We start from the raw sequence: 20,387 nt of genomic DNA on the forward strand, positions 1-20,387 counted from the left end.
TTATCGACAAAAACATCCCCGACTGTCTTTCTTTTTTGCCTCCCTCTTCTGCCCCCCTGGACCTCTGGACTTTTGTCACTCTTTGAGCCTGCTCTTCATCGCTTCTACTTTTCTTCTCACGGTTCATATCTGTCCCAGTCCCAACCCTAATCCTCCAATCCGATTTCTTTGTTTCCCCTGAACTACACACTACCCCACCATGGCCCCTCCAAAGGTCTTCTCCCTTGAGGGCAAGGGTCTCAAGCTCGACACCGCGGAGGATATTGAAGCCCACATCAAGCCTCTTGTTGAGTCTACCGACTACACCGAGATCCGTTTTGGCGGTAACACCCTGGGTGTTGGTGCTTCGGAGCGCCTCGCCACTGTCCTCGCGACCCAGAAGAGCCTTGAAGTTGCAGAGCTCGCCGATATCTTCACCTCGCGTCTCCTGTCTGAAATCCCTCCCGCCTTGAAGTCCCTCCTGGATGCCCTTCTCGAGATCCCCTCCGTCCACACTGTCAACTTGTCCGACAATGCCTTCGGTCTAAACACACAGGCGCCCCTCGTCGATTTCCTGTCGCGTCATGTCCCGCTGCGCCACCTTATCCTGAACAACAACGGTCTCGGCCCTGCCGCTGGTACCCTCATCGCCGATGCTCTGAGCAAGCTTGCTGAGCGTAAGGAGGAGGCTCGCAAGGAGGGCAAGGAGGTTGCTATGTTGGAAAGCATTGTCTGTGGACGTAACCGTCTGGAGAACGGCAGCATGGAGGCTTGGGCTCGTGCTTATGAGAAGCACGCCGCGGGCATGAAGTCTGTCAAGATGACCCAGAACGGTATTCGCCAGGAGGGTACCTCGTACCTGCTGAAGAATGGTCTTCGTCACTGCAGCGCTCTGGAAGTTTTGGATCTGCAGGACAACACTTTTACCATCATGGGATCCACTGCGCTGGCTGACGTTCTGGCCGGCTGGCCTGCTCTGATTGAGCTGGGTGTTGGTGACTGCCTGCTCTCTTCCCGTGGTACTGTCAAGGTTGCCAAGGCTCTGGCCGCCAACAAGAACCCCAAGATCCAAACCTTGCGCATGCAGTACAACGAGATCAAGGCCGACGGTGTGAAGGCTCTCACCCATGCCGCCAAGACCGCTCTCCCCAGCCTGCGCCGTGTGGAGCTGAACGGCAACATCTTCTCTGAGGAGGATCCCAACATTGCCGACCTGCGCGAGCTGTTGGAGGCCCGTCAGGAGGAGCACGGCACTGATGATGATGCCGAGGATACCTGGGGTGTGGATGAGCTGGATGAGCTGGAGGAGGAGGGTTCTGAAGAGGAGGAGGAGGAGGAGGAGGAATATGAGGAAGTCCAGGCCAAGGCTGAGAAGGACTTGGAGGATGCTGATCGCGCTGAGCAAGAGAAGGTGGCTCAGAAGTCCGACAAGGAAGTTGATGAGCTGGCTGAAGCTCTGGGCAAGACCGGTCTGTAGATCCGACTCGGACTACTGGACTGCGGTTCCTCGATTTCCTTCTTATCCATGATCGTCAACCATCTCTGCATCTCGATTGGCGCAGCTGACGGCCAGCACTGCTCCATTTGGGTTTGAACCAAGTGATTCGCGCTGGCTGACAGCTCCAACTCCACCTTCAGTGCAATGATGTTTGATGTTCTGATTGACAACCCCAACTCCACCTCTCCCAAAACTTTTCTCCTTACTTGATATACCCTGTTGATGATGATGACTGCACATAATCCCATTACATTTCCCCCTTGTCATATTGCATAGCCCTTCTGAGCTCTGGTGTCCAGCGGGGATACAGGAGCAGAAATGTTCTCCATATAGATGTGAATACACCTCCGAGCCTCGCTTGGTAACCATCTCTTAATTTACTCTTACTCACGTATTACTATAGTAGCCTCTGTAGAGTTTTATCCTCCTTTTTGTCCAAATTGTATGTGACCATGTTGATGGGGTGTTGCTAGAACGACGATACACAATTACTATTTCGACGATAAACTTTTTATTCTAGTTTAACGTAGTAATAGTATTACTATCTTCCAAGGTAGAGGTCCGTAAGGTTGAGGCCCTGGCAATTAAAAACCAACTTAGTAGTCGCCATAGAAAGGTATCTGTGCTATCAAGAAAGGTAATCCGAAAGACATCTAGAAAGACGTTTCGTCAAAGAGTTTTTGAAGCATGTCAAGTTGGTCCATTTCTCTGGTTTCTAGACTCGAACTTTTGAACAGCTTTAAGGATATCCTAATTATAAGATAGTAATACAGTTACAACGCTAATCACCAAATGGGTGTGCATCGTGTGTTTAGCAATCTTGTATCGTCGCTTTCGCAAATCCCATGTTGATGGAGTGAGAAATTACCGAATCGGGAAGCCTTTTCTTGGCATTCAACCTCGGAGCTTCCCACACGTCGAGCATCTCAAGACTCTTTCAACTCTTCCCGTACGACGCAGACTTTCCTCTCGACACTTCGCTCGTTTGTCTGCCTGCACTCACCCGTCTTGCTACGTTCTCACTCTTTTCTCGAGTGTGCTCTCGGGGTAAGTGCTCGCGCAAAGCACCCCTCTTCACCCTGCCCACGTCTATACACCACCTCTCCCGCGGTCCCAGACGCTTTGAACAAGCGCATTCTGTCGAGAACCCCTTTTTCGGGCCGTTTTCTGTCTCCGTGACTTCAGTAAGCAAAGTGGGAAGGTGGACACGTGCCACCTGAAAAGCGCGGTCTGCATGGTGTATCGCATGGCGGCGGGCAAGAAATTTTGTTCATGGGACTTTGTTTCAATGGAATCTTCCTATTGGTGACTAGTACAGCAATGCGCATGCTGTATTGCTTGACTGCGACTGAGAATGGGCTTCCGTGGAATCCGCGACAATGAATTCACTTTGTGAAGGGTATTGAATGTCTCACTAACCGGTTTCACTATAGGCTTTGACGGGCTTCACCTTCAACCCTCGCCAGCCACACTCTATTTACCCAAAAAGACTCGCGCGGCCATTCGCTACCTCCCCACACAGCGGCCATGGATGCCAAAGCGATCGAGGCCAAGGCGAAAGCCTTGACCAAGGCTGCCACACAGAATGAGCCCGCGTCCACAATTCTGAGCATGCTCAAGGAGATCCAACAAGGTGTCAAGGCGACCGAGGACCTACTACGACAGACCCGTATCGGTATCATTGTCAACAAATTCAAGCAACACAAGTCCCCCGAGGTAGCCCGGCTATCCAGCGAGATTGTGTCAAAATGGCGCGTGGAAGTCAGCAAGCAAAAGCAAGGCGGCGCATCAGCAGCCAGCCGGGGCTCGAGTTCACCACGACCAGCACAGAATGGGACCGGCGCATCCACACCCGCGGCAGCGACCCCATCCGATAAGGCATCCAAACTGTCCGTGCCGCCAGACAAGCGCACATGGAAGGCCGATGGAGTCGACGCGGCTGTGACTGGGAACCGAGTGCGCGACAGCTGCTTGGGACTGATGTACGACGGGCTGTGCCTGGGTTCAACCGAGTCGCCCAAGACCGTTCTCGCCAAGGCCACCGCCGTTGAAAACGCCGCATACAAGTACCTAGGTCCGGAGACTAAGGAGGAATACCGGACCAAGATGCGCAGTCTGTTCCAGAACTTGAAGAACAAGTCGAACCCGAACCTGCGCATCCGCGTGCTCGCGGGTGAAATCGCCCCGGATGACTTTGTGCGGATGAGCTCGGATGAGTTGCGGTCTGCAGAGCAACGTGAAGCCGATGCTAAGATCAAGAAGTTGAATATGGACAAGGCTATGGTGGGCCAGCCCGAACGCAGTATCAGTACAAGTTTGCAGTGCGGCAAGTGTGGCCAGCGCAAGGTGACCTATACCGAGGCGCAGACCCGGGCTGCTGATGAGCCGATGACTTTGTTTTGTACGTGCCTGAACTGCGGCAAGTCCTGGCGTCAGTGATTTGAATGGGAGGCAGGGAAGAATCTCGGGCATCTTTACGAGTCTTTTCTACTAGTCTCTTTGCTGAGAGAAAGCCGGATTGCTCAAAGATGGCCGAAGTATCTTTTTTTTTTGATCCCGACTTAGGGCCCACGTGTTCCTGTTCCCTCCTCTACGTCTTCTGTACTTCTTTTTTCCTTGTGTCTCTCTTCATGGAGTTTCCTATTTTTCGTGATTCGTGAACCCTTGCTTTATCTATCAAGGCCGGCACTGGAGTTTTGATGCGGGTCTTTTTTGGGAGACGTGATTCTGATGTGTCTATTGCTTGGAGACTTCCATTCTGTCTCCAGTATCACCTCACCTACGAGAGAGAAGAATCTCTCAACCTGGCTTAGCCATAGATTGAGATATCTATTTTGAAAGATGCATTTTCTCGTCGTATAAGAAAGTAAATCTAAAACCATAGCTGAGAAGATAACAATGTATGTTGTATGTTGTCCTCCAAACGTCATGGTTATGTAAGTTCCAACAATGCATCCACCATCTTCAATAACCTACTTCCTAGCTTCCCCTAGCTTCTCTACAAGACATACACACATACACTACTACCTATACACTACCACTACTATCAATAATCTCACCTTCTCAGAACCCCCTCAATCAATCTAATACTCAAAATGACCCCTCGCACAACCCTCCTATCCCCAATCCAAACCTTTCTCCAAGCCCTAACAACACCCCCAACATCTCCAACATACATATCCACCCTCCTATCAGCATTCACCATCCAACCAACGCCCCTAATCCACGAACACGGTCTCCCCCAGCTAGCCCCCTTCCTCGGCCGCTCCTTCACCGGCACAGACGGTATCGCCCGGTACTTCGAGTTACTGGCCGAATACCTCTCCATCAGCGATATGAGCTTCGAGAACGAGGAGGCGTGGTTGGTGGATGATGATTGTATGGCTGTTGTGTTAAGGGGACGGGCGAGGTTTACCTGGAAGGGGAAGACCGCAGACGGTGTTACGGGGGGTGGGGGGCAGGGGTGGGATGAAACATTTATTTATCGAATTGCTCTCGCGGAAGAAACTGGTGCTGATGTAGGTGAAGCTGTTGATATGGCAAGGACGGGTGTGAGTACCACGCCTACTACCACTCCTGAGGGTAAACCAGGAAAGAAAGCCGTGGCGGGGAGGGGACAAGTGAAAGTATGCGAGTATCGTGTTTGGGCAGATACGGGGGCCGCCTATTTAGCGAGGATGGGTCGGTTGGGAGATTTATTGGGGGAGAAGGGCGGAGTGGAGGGTATTTATTTTAGGGATGGAGATGGGGAGGGGGATCCGGAGATGGAGGAGAGGAAGATGGAGGGGAGGGAGACGAGGGGGAGTTTGAATCGGAAGAGGAGTGGGAGTCAGGATGTGCTTGGGGCGGGGTTGAGTGTTTATGGGAGTTGTGGGTGATCCTAGATTGTGATTTGTATGGTTTGTGATATTGTGGTTGGATGTTAATGTTGGTATAGGATGTGATTCTATAAGCTGAGATATGATTTGATCTTTGGTGGTTGATAGAGAGTTTAGGGAAGAGTATCAGGTTGGGATAATCAGTCTATGTCCGATGAATATTCAAGGTTGCATGACCAAGATATTCATGCATTATTCTCTATCAGGTTGTTATTTTTCTATTCTTCTATAATGAGTGGAGTATTGTGCCTCGTCTAGCCAACGCCCGAGTTCCCTCCCTAGCACGACGAATTATACATCCTCTCCACTGAATCCATGCATCAAACTCGATCCGTGTATAGATATAGATGTCGATTCTCCTGGGACGATCCGGCTCGATGAATCATCTCCACGAGAAACACAACTAGCGAAAGGAATCTCATCCCTCAAACACATTGTGATTCAACTCCACCCCCATATCCTTGGCCATATGTTGCATCTGCGCCTCAATCTCATCCTCCATACCACCACCCAGTCTCAAAAACTGCCGGATCTTAGTAAACCAGAAAAAGACATCACTCGTGAACAACACAATGCGGAATACCACATGTCGTCCCAAGTTACGTATCTTCTCAGCCAACGGCAGATCGGAAGCTTCAACAAGCGCGCGAGAAGCCCACATCCCCGTAATCTTCACCCGGTTAACCGGCGAACCCAGGAATTGATTGTTACCTTGAACAATACGCAAGTTGCGGCCGATGAAGATCAGTTCGCGAGGCCATTTGTTCTCGTCGCCCAGAATTTCGCGGATTGCCTTGCGGGCTGCTTGTTGCATTTCGTAGTGACGCTCTGCGCGCTCGTGTTTGCTTAGTCCCTCAATGCCGCGCTGGGTGGACATATCGCCGCCGCGGTAGGGGCGGAGCAGGGTTGCAGAGGCGAAGATGTCGGCGTTGTTGACGCCCCAGCCCTTGGCGATCTCGCTGAGGGTGCGATTGTCAAAGGTTAGCAGGGCTTTCCAGAAGCGGGCGTATTGGTGTCGGAAAGTCGGTTCCATGTGGATGTATAGACCGTGGTCAAGGAGGACTAGCTCCGGCTGGCCTGAGGGCTTGCGTCGGATGAGAATGTTGCCTGGGTGCGGGTCGCAGTGTACCCAGCCGAATAGGAACATTTGTGCGGAGAAGAGGTCGACCATGGTTGTCATTACGTCTTTGAGGGATACGCCGAGTCCACCGCGGTTGTTCGGGCCCCTCCAGTGAGTGCGCTCGGGCTTGGACTTGGCTATCTGGACATTTCGGGGAGTTTGTGGTAAGACCTTGCTCTCTGGAGGATCTAGTGGAGTCCCCCGGCATCCAGGACTACCCTGTCGCCAGCCACCCCGCCATGTACGAGTGATTGAGTCCTTGTCCCAGAGTCGCACACCTTCGATCCACTCAGCGGTCATGACTCGCCTGGAGCTCAGCTCGCGGTAAACCTTGGGGATATATACCCGGTCACGCAGACGAGGCTCGGCAGCGATCAGTCTGGCCATGGTCTCGGAGTTGGTGGCCTCATTCTCAAAGTCTGTCTCCAGCGAGAGCCGTTCGCTGATATACGGCACGAGACTGTAGAAGGGGATATCGAACAGCTTGCTGTAGATAAAAGTGACAACTCTATAAGAACGGTCAGTTTTCCTTCTCCACTGATATTTCAATGATTGACAAAATACATGAAACTTACTTGAATGCCCATAGATCCCAGGCAAGCTGCTGTACAATCTCGTGCTTCTGGATCTTGATCGCAACCTCCCGACCATCCTGAAGACGAGCCCAGTGTACCTGCGCTACACTCGCACTCGCCCGTGCCCTCCGTTCCATGACACCCTTCCCAGGCTCACCATCAAAGGAGACCCCAAATACCTCCTCGGGCGACTTTCCAAAATCCTCACGAATCACCTTCTCAACCTCCTTCCAGTCATTCTGCGGGGCATCATCAAACATGCGCGAGAACATAGCCTGGAACTCAGGCGGCAGAATCGCAGATTGCATGGCAATCGCCTGCCCCATTTTCAAATACAACCCCCCATTGTGACGTAGTAGGTCCGACAACCGCTCCGCATTGCGGGCATGCACGGCCGCAATGGAACTCGCCAGCGGGGGTGGGGGCGGAAATTAATTTTATAGTCCAGCGCAACGAGCAAACCCAGGGAGAACGTTCGGGCGGTTCTCGTCAGCGAGGAAGCGTAGAATTGGGAGTCGATCCCGTAGACGATTCCCGTGGCGAGGGAGGTGTAGAATAGTCGCCGAAGCCATTTCCGGGTCCGGGTGTAGGTCTTTGCGGGGGTTGGTTTTCCGAGTGAGCTCGGTGATGGGGGGACAAAGGGCTGGAATTCGCCAGCGTGGACTGCACGACGTGGTAGAGGGCGCCAGAGATGGTGAGATCGGGGTGCGATGGGGAGCCGCAGAGAGCGGAGCAGCGTCGCGTGCGCCATTAGTCGTTTGGTGAGATGCGGGGATTAGCGCATTGTGCGAGTGGGAGATCGGTCCAACAGATGATATGACAGATGTAAGAGAAGGTTGAAAGATTCCTCTCTTTGCAGGAGAAATTGGTGGGCGAAGGGAGGAGAGAGTAAGAGAAAGAGGCCGAGTTCAAAGTCGGCGATCGATCTGGTCTGTCATCATCCGCTTAAGTCCGCGGACTCTATTCATTTAGTCTCCGAGTCGGACATAATCCGGAACAGATAATCAGGTTATTATTGAGAATCGAGAATTGAGGATTGAGAATTGAGGATTAAGAAAATAGTCATGTATATGTTTTAAAAAATCTATCAGCCGAGATATAGAATAGTAAATTACAACTCCTCATGCTTAACTTCCTCCTCTGTATTCTCCTCCAGCCTCGGCTTCTTCTCCAACTGATTGCACACGCTAGCATACTCACGCATATTATTCGGAATAGTCACATCCCACAACTCATCCCCCTGTAGATACTGATATTGCTCCTTACACGCCGCCTCTGAAGCCATAGGCAACAAAATCGGAATATGCTTAACCGACGCCTTAAAGAAGTAGCGCTTAAAGCAGTTTCCAAAGTCCGCCAGCGTCACCGGGTCCGAGCAAATGTGTCGCCCACCCAGCATCGGTCCGCATTGATCTTTGATGATAGTTGCGACATCATCGCCCATCTTGAGTAGGGCTTCTTCTCGGTGGGGCACGTTCATGCGCTTCATGAGGCTGCGTACGGCGGGGACAAAGCTGTTGTTGCGAGTCCAGAGGTCCCAGTGCGGGATGGTTGGTTGGCAGCCTCGTTCACAGATTTCGGTCTGGAAGAGGTTGAAGAGGTGGCCTGGTCGGCCGACGAGGGCGGAGGCGACTTTGATACATGAGAGGCCGATGGCGTTGGCGGGGGTGAGGGCGAGGAAGAGGAGGAGGAGGATGCGATCGAGGGACACGCGCATGGTGGCGACAGCACAAGAGGAGGAATCAGGATAGGGAGGGGAGGGATTGAATGGAAGAGCGACAGGATGAGTTGTCGCGTCTTGACCAGCTAGTCAGTCAGGCAGTCTAAACGACAGAGAATGCTCAACTTCAAGCTCGATCCCCCGCGATTGTAAGTGTGGAGGTGCGGAGTTTGGGAATAAATGGAGATGGCGATTCTCGTTGGCTTTTTTAGTTTTTGGGGACTTTGGGATCCACCGGATGGCCGAGCCTCCGGGTTTTAATGTTTTTATGCAGTCAATCACGTTCATCTACTAGATCGAGATAGTAGATACTCATTGCAAACCTCATTATTGGAGATATATTGGTCTTTTTCAATTATAAACTCACCTCGACAGGACAATTGTCCACAACACCCACTGCCCATCCAGTGTGTACCTATCGCGGGGGCCGTCATCAGCCCCACTACTCTGTGCAAATACACTCAATCTCCAGCCTGCAGTCTGTCCCTAACAAATCGCCATCCACAGACCGACCTAAACATAATCAGCATCGAGGGTGAGTCCATCTCGCAGAGAAAACCGTCCTCGAAACACCCAAGAATTGATTCCAACGGAACGCGCGGCACTCAATCAGGCTGACGTATTTACCTCCGAGGTTCAGCCCAGCATCTGACAGACAACCACCTCACCTTACCTCATCTTCACCTCTCCAAAAATCTCAAAATGAACACCCTCAATCTCCAAGAAATAGACTCCCTCGAGGCCACCGTCATCATCGACAATGAACTCGATCCACTCTCCCCGCCAGCACCCAACACCGTCCAGATTACTGGGACATTGGGCACCATCGGATTGAACTCGAGACATAACCTCACTGATCGCGGTGGTGCATGCAAAGAAATGCGTATGGAGGATATTTGTTGCGCGGCACACGGTCTGTCGATTCTGGTGGTAAGATGAATAACATCCATGTGCTCTTGGTCCTGCCTTGCGACGTCTGGCTTATACGAAGCCCGGTGGTCGGGGTGGTGGTTTGATGATTAGACTGCAACCAAAGGTGATACAAAGCATGCTGTGCTGTTTGATGCTGGTCCTGAAGAGGATGCGTGGGAGAGGAATGTGAAACGATTAAGACCGGATCTTGCTTCTGTCGAGGTTATTCAGTTATCGCATTGGCATCGAGATCATTCAGGTTGGTTCTGCTCGGGGAGGTGTTGGCATGATGTGGTGTCTTCAACATATGTCGTTCTTATTCATACTGACTCGATGCAGGCGGTCTTTGCCAGGCTATTCGCATGATCAAAGACGCTAAACAGAGCCATGGCCGCTCAGATGATCTAGTAATAGACCTACACCCAGATCGACCAGTCTACCGTGGTATCGCTCTGCCCGAGGATATCATATCTCTCGAAGCAGATCCCACCTTCGACGAACTAACAGACGCGGGTGCCGTCGTGAACAAATCAAACGAAGCACACACAGTCCTCGATGACATGTTCTTGATATCCGGAGAGATTCCCCGACTCACGCCCTACGAGACAGGCCTTAAGAACGCAGTGCGATATGATCCCGAGGAAAATGACTGGTATTCAGATGAACTTATCGCTGACGAACGCTTCCTCGCTTGTAACATCAAAGGTGAGCATTATATCACATCCACGGTTATCACAATATGCAATTCCAGTAATTCTCACCGTCCACAGGGAAAGGAATCGTCGTCTTTACCGGCTGCAGCCACGCCGGCGTCGTCAACACGACTAAGAACGCACTCGATCTCATTGGAAACGATGTACCACTTCACACAGTGGTTGGCGGCTTTCATCTTGCTATGAGTGATGAGGTGCAGATCCAGAGTACAGTGGCTGATTTGAAACGCCTTGATCCTGCCGTACTCATGCCGGGACACTGCTCGGGTTGGCGGGCTAAGTTTGCGATCGAGAAATCCATGCCTGGTACTCTAGTTCCATGTACTGTGGGCATCAAGATTACCTTTTAGACTGTTCATGCGGAGCTCTGCACTTCCATTTCATACTACATTTTCTCTGAGCGTTCTGCTGGTTGAATCTGATCTGATCAGATCTGCTCTGCTCGATCAAATCTCAATGTAAGTCATACACCATGCAGGACGCCTGTTCCTTGCAGTTCCCGGTACATTCACTACATCAGTAACTCCACGTGGACATTTAAAGCCAGGGTCCAACGATAACATGGAGTACCTCTTTTAGGATAACATATCGGGTGTTGCTCCTAGCAACATATTATTCTCGCAAGGGATGAATCGTGTCACGGGGCTGGAGTGCTCGGCTAACTTACTTTGCTCTTGTTGATGGGATCTCGATCCTATGAGATCATGCTTCTCCCTTGCTGCATTGTTCCGTTTTCTGTTCCGTACGATTGGGAGAATGTGGGAACGAAAGGGAGGAGGGTTTGGGGTTGTTATCTAAGATCCAGGTGAAGATTGCCGTTTTGGGATGGATGAAGTTGAGATCGCTTGATCGTGCCATTTTGGAAAACGAGGCACTGTTTTATGGGTAGAGAGACCTTTTTTCTTTTATTTTGTACTTTTGAAATACTGGAAATATATAGGTTTCCATTAAGATGGTGCCACAGATTCAACTGAGGCAGCTGTTTCTGAAGTATAGCATCCCAATCTGTGTCAAAATATATATCCAGCCCAACCATCTACTGTCCCTGTATTTACGCGCAATGTTGCCAGATTATTGAGAGTACCGTTATTTTACCAAATGAGAATCTTTCAGTTACAAGTCAGGCATGTTTTTAGCATTCGAGAAGTTGACCTTGACCTTCGGGCGTGAGGTTAATTCGCGGGCGGCCACGCTTAAAAGATCAGATAGCATTTACATACAATCATGTCGGACCAATGGCAAGACAGTTGAATTATAGTTGGGGAAAACCTAGGTACGCGTATCTTCTACGAGTCCAAGTACGCCCTTTCACTAAAAAAACTGCAACAGCCTCCAGTTTAGCTCCGGACTGGAAGTGCCGGAAACATTCAATGTGATAACTGTTCCATTTCACCCGTTCAACAATTAGCCGGTCTGGCATCAACCTTGTCATCAAATAACAATAGCAAAACCCTCAATTCTCGCGGGCGACTTTCCATGTTCCAATCTGCACACCGGAGGATGGTACATATTTGGCCAAGACCTACCACGACACCCACAGCTTAACCCAGTCTACCGTTACTCTGCTAGAAGCGAAACAACAAATATAGCCATCTTCTAGGTTAGCGGCGTAGATCACTGTAAAACAAAGCAATGTAACCACCCTCGGCGCCACGCCGGACATCAACAATAAAGCCGACGAGGCAACCTCTCTACTGCACCTACGGGCCACGGCCACTGCCACGTCTTAAGGTTAGTTAGCTATGTATGTACGAACATGTACACTGCATGACAGGCACAGTGTACAGCCCCCCGCCAAGCATCCTTCACAGGGAGAAAGATACTCCGCATGCACATCAGTATGTATAGATATCTCGTAAAGATAAATGAGATGATGTTATCTCGATGTCCCCTTGCTGGTGTTGGTGATGGTGCTTATTCCGCTCCCTTCCACCCCGCCCCACGGCGATCAGGGGGAAACAATGATACTGTAGTTAGTTAGTCCGTATTTATGCAACATCGATATTCTCTGGGGAAAGGGGGCAGAGTGAGGCGTATTGTGCCAGCGCGCCGAGAAGCGAATGTCCGCCAAGACGATAATGCGGGTGGGATGCACGGTGTGTTTTCTTGGCGTGTGTGTTATGGTCAGGGGGAGGGGTGGAAAGATACGATACCAGGATATATGCATGAGTACAGTATGCAATGCAATACATCATGATACTTGTATTACCTTGGACATATCTGGAAACCAAGCTGACAAGCAAATCAAGGGGTGGTTGATAGTCTGGTCATCATGTTTACTGTACCACCCTCGATTGCCGAATTGGGTAGTATTACCAGTCTTACATACCATACTTCAGATACTATACGGAGCACGGAGTACAGCCAAGAAGATGCAAAGTCGATCGTTGACTAGGATCTTCTTTCAGGGCAGCATTGGCGCCAAGAGTGATTGCCCGGAGGGATTGGGGGTTGCAGTGCCAGTGGTGGTTAAGATTTGCAGCGTCGGATTTCGAAACCGGGCGTTTGTCTCATTGTCACAATGGCAGATAAGCCGGGCATAATTTATTGGGTCCTTTATTGTCTTTGCTTGTTCCGGGGATACGTTTCGGGCGTATATAGTTGCAGCCAAGACACAATACTAAGGAACAGATCGAAGGCACTACAGTATGAGTATGAGTAGGTGCTGGATTTGGAAGATCTGGGGTAGACCAAGAAAAGTCTGTCGATCAGAAGACTGCCATTTTTGATACAAACTCAAATTATTGGCATCAAGTGATTCTTACGGTAGAGCCAAGAGGTTATGGTGGAACAGGAACTCAATATTAGGCTCACATTGGCTTCATTGTTTGGATACCGAACGTACTAGTGTTGCTCAAGCATGCTTGTCTTAGCATTGACTTGGTCGAGATCATGAGATATCCTCTATTGTGGCGATGCCGAGGAGATGGTTCACCGCGATTATCTGCTGCTGCCTCATACTGCATTGCAGCACAGCCTCATTCTACAGTATCGGTAAATCACAGCCTGCTAGGCAGTCGAGTATCTACACTGCAAAGCATGAATCAATATTCGACGACTCCAACAATAGCAACACAAACATATCCCTTCGACATCATTTCGTCATAACCCCGTCCTAGATCTTCGCGGAGGGTCGGTGATACATGAGATCGGCAGGCCATTCACGAAACACCGATCATCATCACATCACGGAGAGTTACAGACAGTCGGCATCCGAAGTGATCAAGGCCGATATGTAAGTATACAGATTGTAATGCAAACATGGTCATGTAGTTACCGAATGACAAGAATTTAGGATAACCAATTCAAATAACTATTGAAACAAGCACTCAACGCATCAGGTCCACCGGATTGACGTCAATAAACACTCCAGATTTATCCCCACGGAGTACACAGCCCAGGGTCGGCCTACCTACCTCAGACTACCACAGCAAGAAGACCCGCTGATCATCACGGCTCTGTTTTCTCCCATGGTTATGTACTACTATAGACGCGACTTTTTACAGTTGGTACCTGCATAAGCATAATTGAGCGACGTATGGAGTACACCACTGACTACTACTTCGCATATCCCATGACCACGTAAATATAATCCTATCGTGACTCACGAGTCAGACAATCCACCACAAGATAAAAGAAATTAAATAGCGCGAAACACGAAAGCCCCCCAAAATGAAAACAGCCCAGTCTCAGCCAAAATACCAGTTTCCAGTTTCGATCTCCAATATGTACAGTATCCATTTCCCAGACCGCGCCAATTCGCCCAGCTTTAATAGTGATACGCGCTATACAGCGCCCGCACCGATAAAGAGTTCACTCCTTGCCCGTTGCGAGTATCGCGTCGGGGCCCGTGTGGGGGTAACTAGCAAGTCTAGCAAGCTATGGCCCCTCCATAGCTGTGCGACAGACTGCGGGCAGAAGAGCTCCTGTTTTGCCGACTTGCTGTTGATTCTCTCCTGTCGATCAAGGACCGAAAAAAAGGGGTCACGCTAACTGTTTACGGTAGTATGTAGCATGTGGCCTCGGCCTTGTGGTATGTCCTGCTCGAGGTGTTATTGGAGGGCTCGTTTTCCATAACGTGTTTTGTTTTGGCCATTCCTGGTTCTGTGCGATGTCATCATAGTCGTGTTCTTGCTCTGGCCTTGACCTGTGGTTCCTGGGATTATTGCTGAGGTCCTGGGAAATGATTTCATCATAGGATTCCTGCTATAGCAGCCTGCTACAGCAGGTTATCCTGCCTATCTAGTTCTACAGATCACAATAGGGAGCCTGGATGGTACGTGTTTTATGGTTGACGTTCGAGTTCGAGTTCGCGGTCCCTGCGGGACGGGCCATTGCCCACATTTTCAGGAACTGGCTTGCTTAGAGGCATGTTATCCCGTACCTGCAGTAGTTTGGGCCTTGTGGCCGTATGAAGCAGCTACTGGCGCGGAGATTTCGGTCGTTCGAGTGCATATCCCAACCCTTAACTCAACAAACTTGGTTGGTTTATCGGCGAGCTAGTGGTAGAAACGCCAATTAAGATCCTCACTCAGGAACTAGAATTATCCGCCGTGATCCGGGTGATAGAGCAATTTCTTTGTGCACAAGATTCCCGTACAACAGTGCACGGCATACGTAAATTAATTTACTGAACTTGAGTGATGACTCTGATTATTGCTGATCGGCGCAGGGGTTTGATGCATCCAAGCACAAAATACGGAGTAAAGACATCACAGTCAGCGGTGTTCGACGCCCCCCAAAGTGACGAGGAAACATCCGACTAGGATCCCCTAACTGGACAGTTGACGACTCACTGGAGTACGAATACGAAAGCCAGAAACCTCACCTCGACTTCTCCAAACAAGGCAAACGCTACGTAGGGCTGATAACAATTCATGGCGTTCCTCTCACGCGAGCACACTGATAATGATGAAAAATTTCAGCCGACTCAACAATTTAGCCGACCCTAAGAAAAAAATCCGAAGCGATTAAAGTCAGAGGACATAGGGCTCATAACGAACCAGCAGAATACAAAACCAACCCAATCTGACACAAAAACAACTAACAACCAAGGTTCCATTCACAGTACGGAGTAGAAGGAACACATCGAGAACCCTTGCTATAGTACTGCAACGTGTCGTAAAGATCTAGCATATCTCAAGCCGGTGCCGACACCCGGCGCTGCCGCGTTGCCGCGTCGGCCTCTCAAGATTTTCGGCATTCCGGCCGATTAAGGCCGAAGTCCATTATTCCCTCACGCACTTTTTCACTTACTGGCTGGATTTAAGCCGAGGTATAGTTGCCGAAAAATCAGACGGCGCCGGGGCACCGATGGGGATTCTTCTGGGGCAATGGTAATAGTGGCAAGGCCAAGCTAGATAGGTCATGGAGGTAAGAAACGGGCTTGGATTATTGGTACATCACCCGTTGACTAGTAGGGAAAAAGGCGCAGAAGCACGGACGGCCGATTATCCGGAGTGATTGATTATTGACGTATGTAGGAAGTACTGTATCTGATTATTTCGCATAGAGTGCAATTATTACTGTGATTGCCTCTTGGTGGCTCGATGACGATGTGGTCGATGCATGGATGGATGATCCAGAAGAGGAAAAATTGCAGCGGACTCGCGGTGAGAACTACGCACGCAGTGATTGGGACGGACTCTGCAGAGAGTGTCCATTTTTTGCCCCGTTCTCCATCTCCATTTCTTGGCCCCTCTTTCCAGAATACTCCAATTATTCCACGCAGTGGCCAGTTCACTATTATACGAGACTATGTACAAATAGATTATGTTGTATGTATAATATGGAGTCATCTATTTGACTCACCAATTTGCCCTCCATATGCCGCCCTATCCTATCTATCGAGTTATGCCAGAACGGAGTGAGGTACGGTACATGCATGGATGATTCCGGTAAAAAGGCACGCAACAATCTCTGCACTGACGCATATGCGAATAAGCTGCCGAATCCTTCCCGCCCTACCCAGCGCCTAGACGAAGAAATTTAAATCTCTCATCCAAATAATCCATACATTCATACTTTAGTCACACTATACATAGCTATATACCCTGTAACTCACTACTGCTACTATGAACATGGATGTCGGCCTCGGTCCTCGCACTACACCGATCCTCCCGCCAACGGTAATCCGCTAACCACGTTCATCTCTTTGCATCGTGCAGGACCGTCCGGTCCGTGATGCGTGACTTTTTCAGGTGCGCTACATACAGTACATCCCCTAGTATTGTACACAGGATTTTGTATACAAGCATACATTGTGTAAAGCCCTGTATACAAGTATAACCTAGCCACGAGCCCGACGGGACCGCTGGGCTGGCCCGAACCCTCCAAACCTTAAAGCTTCCCTGCAGCCTGCCAGGCGCGGGAACCGCAATGGAAACTTTACTACGGGGTAAACAAACTTAGAAACAAAAAAGTCTGAGGTCTCTGGCTGAAAATGAGATTCAAAGCAGTTATCATTGGAGCGTTGGTTCTATTCAGCCCGGTGTCCGGCTGGAGTACTGAGTCGAGACAGCATGAGGCTTGAGTCGAGACGCTACCGGACTCTTCCTCACCGAGCCTTAGTATTGCTATTGCTTTTTTTTCTCCGTGAATGTGAACCTGGGGGAAAATCCTGGGATATGGAGACGCTGGGATCGCTTGGCGAACCCGATGTTGAGGGAAAGGGGGTAAGTGCTTGTTTCGAGTTGGTTGAGTGATAGGCTTGAGTTAGTAAATTAGTGCTGGTTTACTATTGTAGATTGGGATCTAGTGCCTGGCTAGAGGATAGTAGCTTGGTTAGAGAACTATGTATAGCTCGTTGGCGACGAGGGGGTTTATGCGCTTTGCATAGTGCACAGTAGTGTGTCCCGACTTGTTGAGGCAGGAGCATTGTGTGCCGTACGTGGATTATCGTCGTCTCGAACTGCGGAGGTGTATACAGTACGGAGTACTACCATCACTAATTCCTTATATTCATACCGATGTTTAGGCGTCAAATGTTCCCAATCATGCATCACTTTCGCGCCCGTTCCGCGCCGTAGTTAATTAGCCGACGAGGCGCATGGCAAGGCAGTCAGAAGAAAAAGAAAGCATTACTTCTAGGCTTCTTCCTACAGACGCGCTCTGTAGTTGGTTCTCATCACCGAATTCTCCTCCTCCGTATATCAGTATAACAAACCTTCCTCTAATAATCCAATTGATGTTCCCTCCATCGTAGCGCAATACCACCTGGTCCTTCCTGCACGGTAACGCCCCTCCCAAAAATGCCTCACGATGATTCCCAAACGGGCAGGGTCGGCAAGCAGACCTCGGATTGGAGGCCGACAAAGAACGGGGCTCGCGTCAGCCAAGCAACGATTTGGCAGGCGGGCGATCGTCTAGTGGGGCGGCCCCTTCACGATGCTCCTCTGGCCCACCGGTGAGGGTTTGATTCAGATGGCCCGGGACCCATTCCTGACCGCAATTGGGGCGTCTGATTGCTGGAATGATTAATCGGAGCTCCTCTTCATCCCGCTAACGTAGGTACACGGCTGCATGGTGCGAGCCAAGAAGCGATGGTGTTGGGGCTAGTCCGAAAATTGCTTGGGGGCAGGGGAGGCATACTGATGCGCGGGTCTCCAGTTGATTATTGGTTTGGGGGTTGCGCTGACCGAATACGGGGGAGAAAAGAGAGAGAGAGAGAGCTCTTGGGAGCTGTTTTTGATGGAGATGATTTGTTGCTGGTTTGGTCTGTCTATGACTTTCTGGTATAGGTCTTGGAGAATGTGATGGGCTTATTTTTCCACAGAGATTGAAGGTCAATTGACTTTTTAGGGATGGATGGATCAACTCAATTGAAGGCTTCTTGATCAAATTTCCTAGGCCGGTGGTGGATAAGGCATGTCCAAGCTGGGTGTGTGGTGCAAGCAGCTGTGGTGTGTCCCCTTCTCCTCTTGTGTTTCTGTGCCTGTTTCTCCCGGGCGCGAACGGGAAAAACGGCAGAGCGTAAGGATGACTCAGCAGATTTGAAAAGTTTTAATTGGTCAATGGCTGGTGCATCACGCTTAACCTGATTGGGCATTTCGTTTCTTCCGGTTTTGTCGTGACAAGACATACCATACTTGTAAATTACCTTTAAATACCACAGTACATGACATAAGCGATCGCTCTTGCTCCCAAGCCAATATATGCACGGTTATGCACGGTCTACAGTCTACACAGTAAGTACAGTGGTAACTATCGTATTTTATCCTCCCCTTTTAGGGGAAGCTCTAAACGTTCACTAACACGGCTAACTATATTAGGAGGATCCAACCAGCTCGGGCATAGTCCTGGCGATGACGGCCTCCAACACGACTTGCAGCTACCAGCAAACTCGCGAAAACGGCATCGATAAGCCCATGACGTGAGAGTTTCACTCTTATCTCGAGCACGTCCCCCCTCCAATTAGCCAATTTGGAGACACTATGGGCCCTGGCCAAGAAAAGAGGTGAGTGCCGATTTCCGAGTTCGCCGAGCCTTTCATCACCAAATCATAGCGTGAGGAATGGACATACGACAGCAGCAGTAGGGGACCAGCAAAGAAAAAAAATGGTCAGCCTCCATGCAGCTCATCCATGGAACCCGGAGACAGAAGGCTTCTAGAAGACGTCGAGAACAACCGAGCTCCATTGGAGGTTTGCTTGCGCGCACGCACAGTAGCTTGGCTCCACCTGTAGTCCACTCAGTCCAAGGCAGATTCGGTGCCGGTGAGTGAGTACGAAGAAGGGAATCGAACAATGGACTTTGCAGGTCCAGTGTGTCCACCCCGAGATTGTATGGACTATGGAGTCAGTCTCTGGAGTCGTCCTGGAGTCCCCACTGGGGAACCAGCGGCCTCCAGATTACTCGGGCTTTGAGCAGTTGTGGTAACCACAATCCAAATAAGCCATTTGAGGCTAAATGTTGGGGGTGTGTGACACTGGTACTGATGTTCCTTCCTTCACTGTCGTTTGGGTTGCCCACGGGTGGCAACGGATTGAAGCATACGACTCTGTAACTCTGTAGGGAACCACGACAAAGCAAATTGGAGTTTCGTGGTGTCAAACCCTTCGCCGTGGCAAACCCACCCTCAACCCGCAAGCCCAGTTTGGGGCCCCGACAGCATGTCGTCCGTCTTGGAGCGTCTGGAGGAGGTTAGAATTGAGGCATTTTCATTCTGGTGCATATTGGCGCCCCCATGCTGGTGCCGATTTCTTCCTCTCCCCCGGCCCGGGATTTACAGTATTAACGCCCAGTTATGTAAGTTCTACTGTATATACTGTCAGTAGAGGAAAATCGAAATGTACGGTGTACAAATGTACAAATGGTACAAAGAACGCGTGGTTTACACATATCACAATCCACGACATCAGCGGCGCGATCGCCCCAAGGCTGAATACACTATCCGATCCTGGCGCCCTAAATTGTGCTCATCCTGGTCGGAGCATCCGGATACTTCCTTCCTAGGGCAGAGACCAGGGTGTGTGTGAGTGTAAAGTTTTCCCACGTGAGGAAAGTAGTAGTAGTGACGGACTGATCGGACTGGATCTTCATCTCACATCGAAGGTCCGACCGAGGATTTCTGATTGTTATCTGGATGGTCGTCGCCGCTGAGGCGAATAAGAGAACGAGGCCGAGAAATTTCCTTATTTTTTTTAAAAAAAAATCGGGAGAGTTTAATCTACCGTGCTGTTCCGTAAGGCAAAATCACGGGCTTATTGCCGATCGGGCAGTATGTACAGTAGTATGCAGCATGCAGGGCGTTGTTTGATCTCGAGAACCGTGTCCGTCATGGTCTATGGTCGCACGATCACGGATCACTGAGTATTCAACCGAGGATTTTCTCGTAAGAACTGGACTCTAAAGAGTACTCTCAAATGCTCAACGGTCGCGTCGCATATCGCATAACAAAAAAGAATTTGTACAAGTTCAACCTTATAATCTACGTCTAACACAATATCTTGCCCTGTGGAACACTCGTCCCACGGCTCGCGCGTGGGGTACAC

General features: G+C 50.1%; 6 protein-coding genes across 6 annotated transcripts; 4 read left to right on the top strand and 2 right to left on the bottom strand.

Annotated features, from left to right (window-relative positions):
* Positions 1 to 199: 199 nt before the first annotated feature.
* On the top strand, positions 200 to 1,456 carry N7473_009188 (GTPase-activating protein RNA1; the record flags this gene model as incomplete). Its single annotated transcript, XM_057155127.1, has 1 exon — positions 200 to 1,456. One exon carries the CDS (start codon positions 200 to 202, stop codon positions 1,454 to 1,456), a length of 1,257 nt encoding a protein of 418 aa, XP_057006257.1.
* Positions 1,457 to 3,004: 1,548 nt separating this feature from the next.
* N7473_009189 (transcription elongation factor DST1) lies at positions 3,005 to 3,916 on the top strand (the record flags this gene model as incomplete). The annotated part of the gene is made up of 1 exon (XM_057155128.1): positions 3,005 to 3,916. One exon carries the CDS (start codon positions 3,005 to 3,007, stop codon positions 3,914 to 3,916), a length of 912 nt encoding a protein of 303 aa, XP_057006258.1.
* Positions 3,917 to 4,572: 656 nt separating this feature from the next.
* Positions 4,573 to 5,355, top strand: N7473_009190 (uncharacterized protein; the record flags this gene model as incomplete). The annotated part of the gene is made up of 1 exon (XM_057155129.1): positions 4,573 to 5,355. One exon carries the CDS (start codon positions 4,573 to 4,575, stop codon positions 5,353 to 5,355), a length of 783 nt encoding a protein of 260 aa, XP_057006259.1.
* A 418-nt stretch (positions 5,356 to 5,773) lies between these two features.
* N7473_009191 (ABC1 kinase family protein) lies at positions 5,774 to 7,801 on the bottom strand (the record flags this gene model as incomplete). Its single annotated transcript, XM_057155130.1, has 3 exons — positions 5,774 to 6,983; positions 7,051 to 7,367; positions 7,457 to 7,801. The coding sequence occupies 3 exons, from the start codon at positions 7,799 to 7,801 to the stop codon at positions 5,774 to 5,776; spliced, it is 1,872 nt and encodes a 623-aa protein (XP_057006260.1).
* Positions 7,802 to 8,161: 360 nt separating this feature from the next.
* Positions 8,162 to 8,767, bottom strand: N7473_009192 (uncharacterized protein; the record flags this gene model as incomplete). The annotated part of the gene is made up of 1 exon (XM_057155131.1): positions 8,162 to 8,767. One exon carries the CDS (start codon positions 8,765 to 8,767, stop codon positions 8,162 to 8,164), a length of 606 nt encoding a protein of 201 aa, XP_057006261.1.
* A 307-nt stretch (positions 8,768 to 9,074) lies between these two features.
* On the top strand, positions 9,075 to 12,133 carry N7473_009193 (MBL fold metallo-hydrolase). The gene is made up of 6 exons (XM_057155132.1): positions 9,075 to 9,305; positions 9,411 to 9,700; positions 9,794 to 9,941; positions 10,022 to 10,387; positions 10,453 to 10,853; positions 10,975 to 12,133. The coding sequence occupies exons 2-5, from the start codon at positions 9,473 to 9,475 to the stop codon at positions 10,743 to 10,745; spliced, it is 1,035 nt and encodes a 344-aa protein (XP_057006262.1). The 5' UTR covers positions 9,075 to 9,305; positions 9,411 to 9,472; the 3' UTR covers positions 10,746 to 10,853; positions 10,975 to 12,133.
* The last annotated feature ends 8,254 nt before the right edge of the window (positions 12,134 to 20,387 follow it).

This window comes from Penicillium subrubescens, assembly GCF_028828155.1.
Source record: "Penicillium subrubescens strain IBT 31985 chromosome Unknown utg000006l_segment0_segment0, whole genome shotgun sequence".
Lineage (NCBI taxonomy): Eukaryota > Fungi > Ascomycota > Eurotiomycetes > Eurotiales > Aspergillaceae > Penicillium > Penicillium subrubescens.

Coding starts and splice junctions, on each gene's coding strand:
- N7473_009193 (XM_057155132.1), top strand. CDS start 9,473: ATGAACACCCTCAATCTCCAAGAAATAGACTCCCTCGAGGCCACCGTC. Junction 9,701..9,793: donor ACGGTCTGTCGATTCTGGTG/GTAAGATGAATA, acceptor TTTGATGATTAG/ACTGCAACCAAAGGTGATAC. Junction 9,942..10,021: donor TTGGCATCGAGATCATTCAG/GTTGGTTCTGCT, acceptor GACTCGATGCAG/GCGGTCTTTGCCAGGCTATT.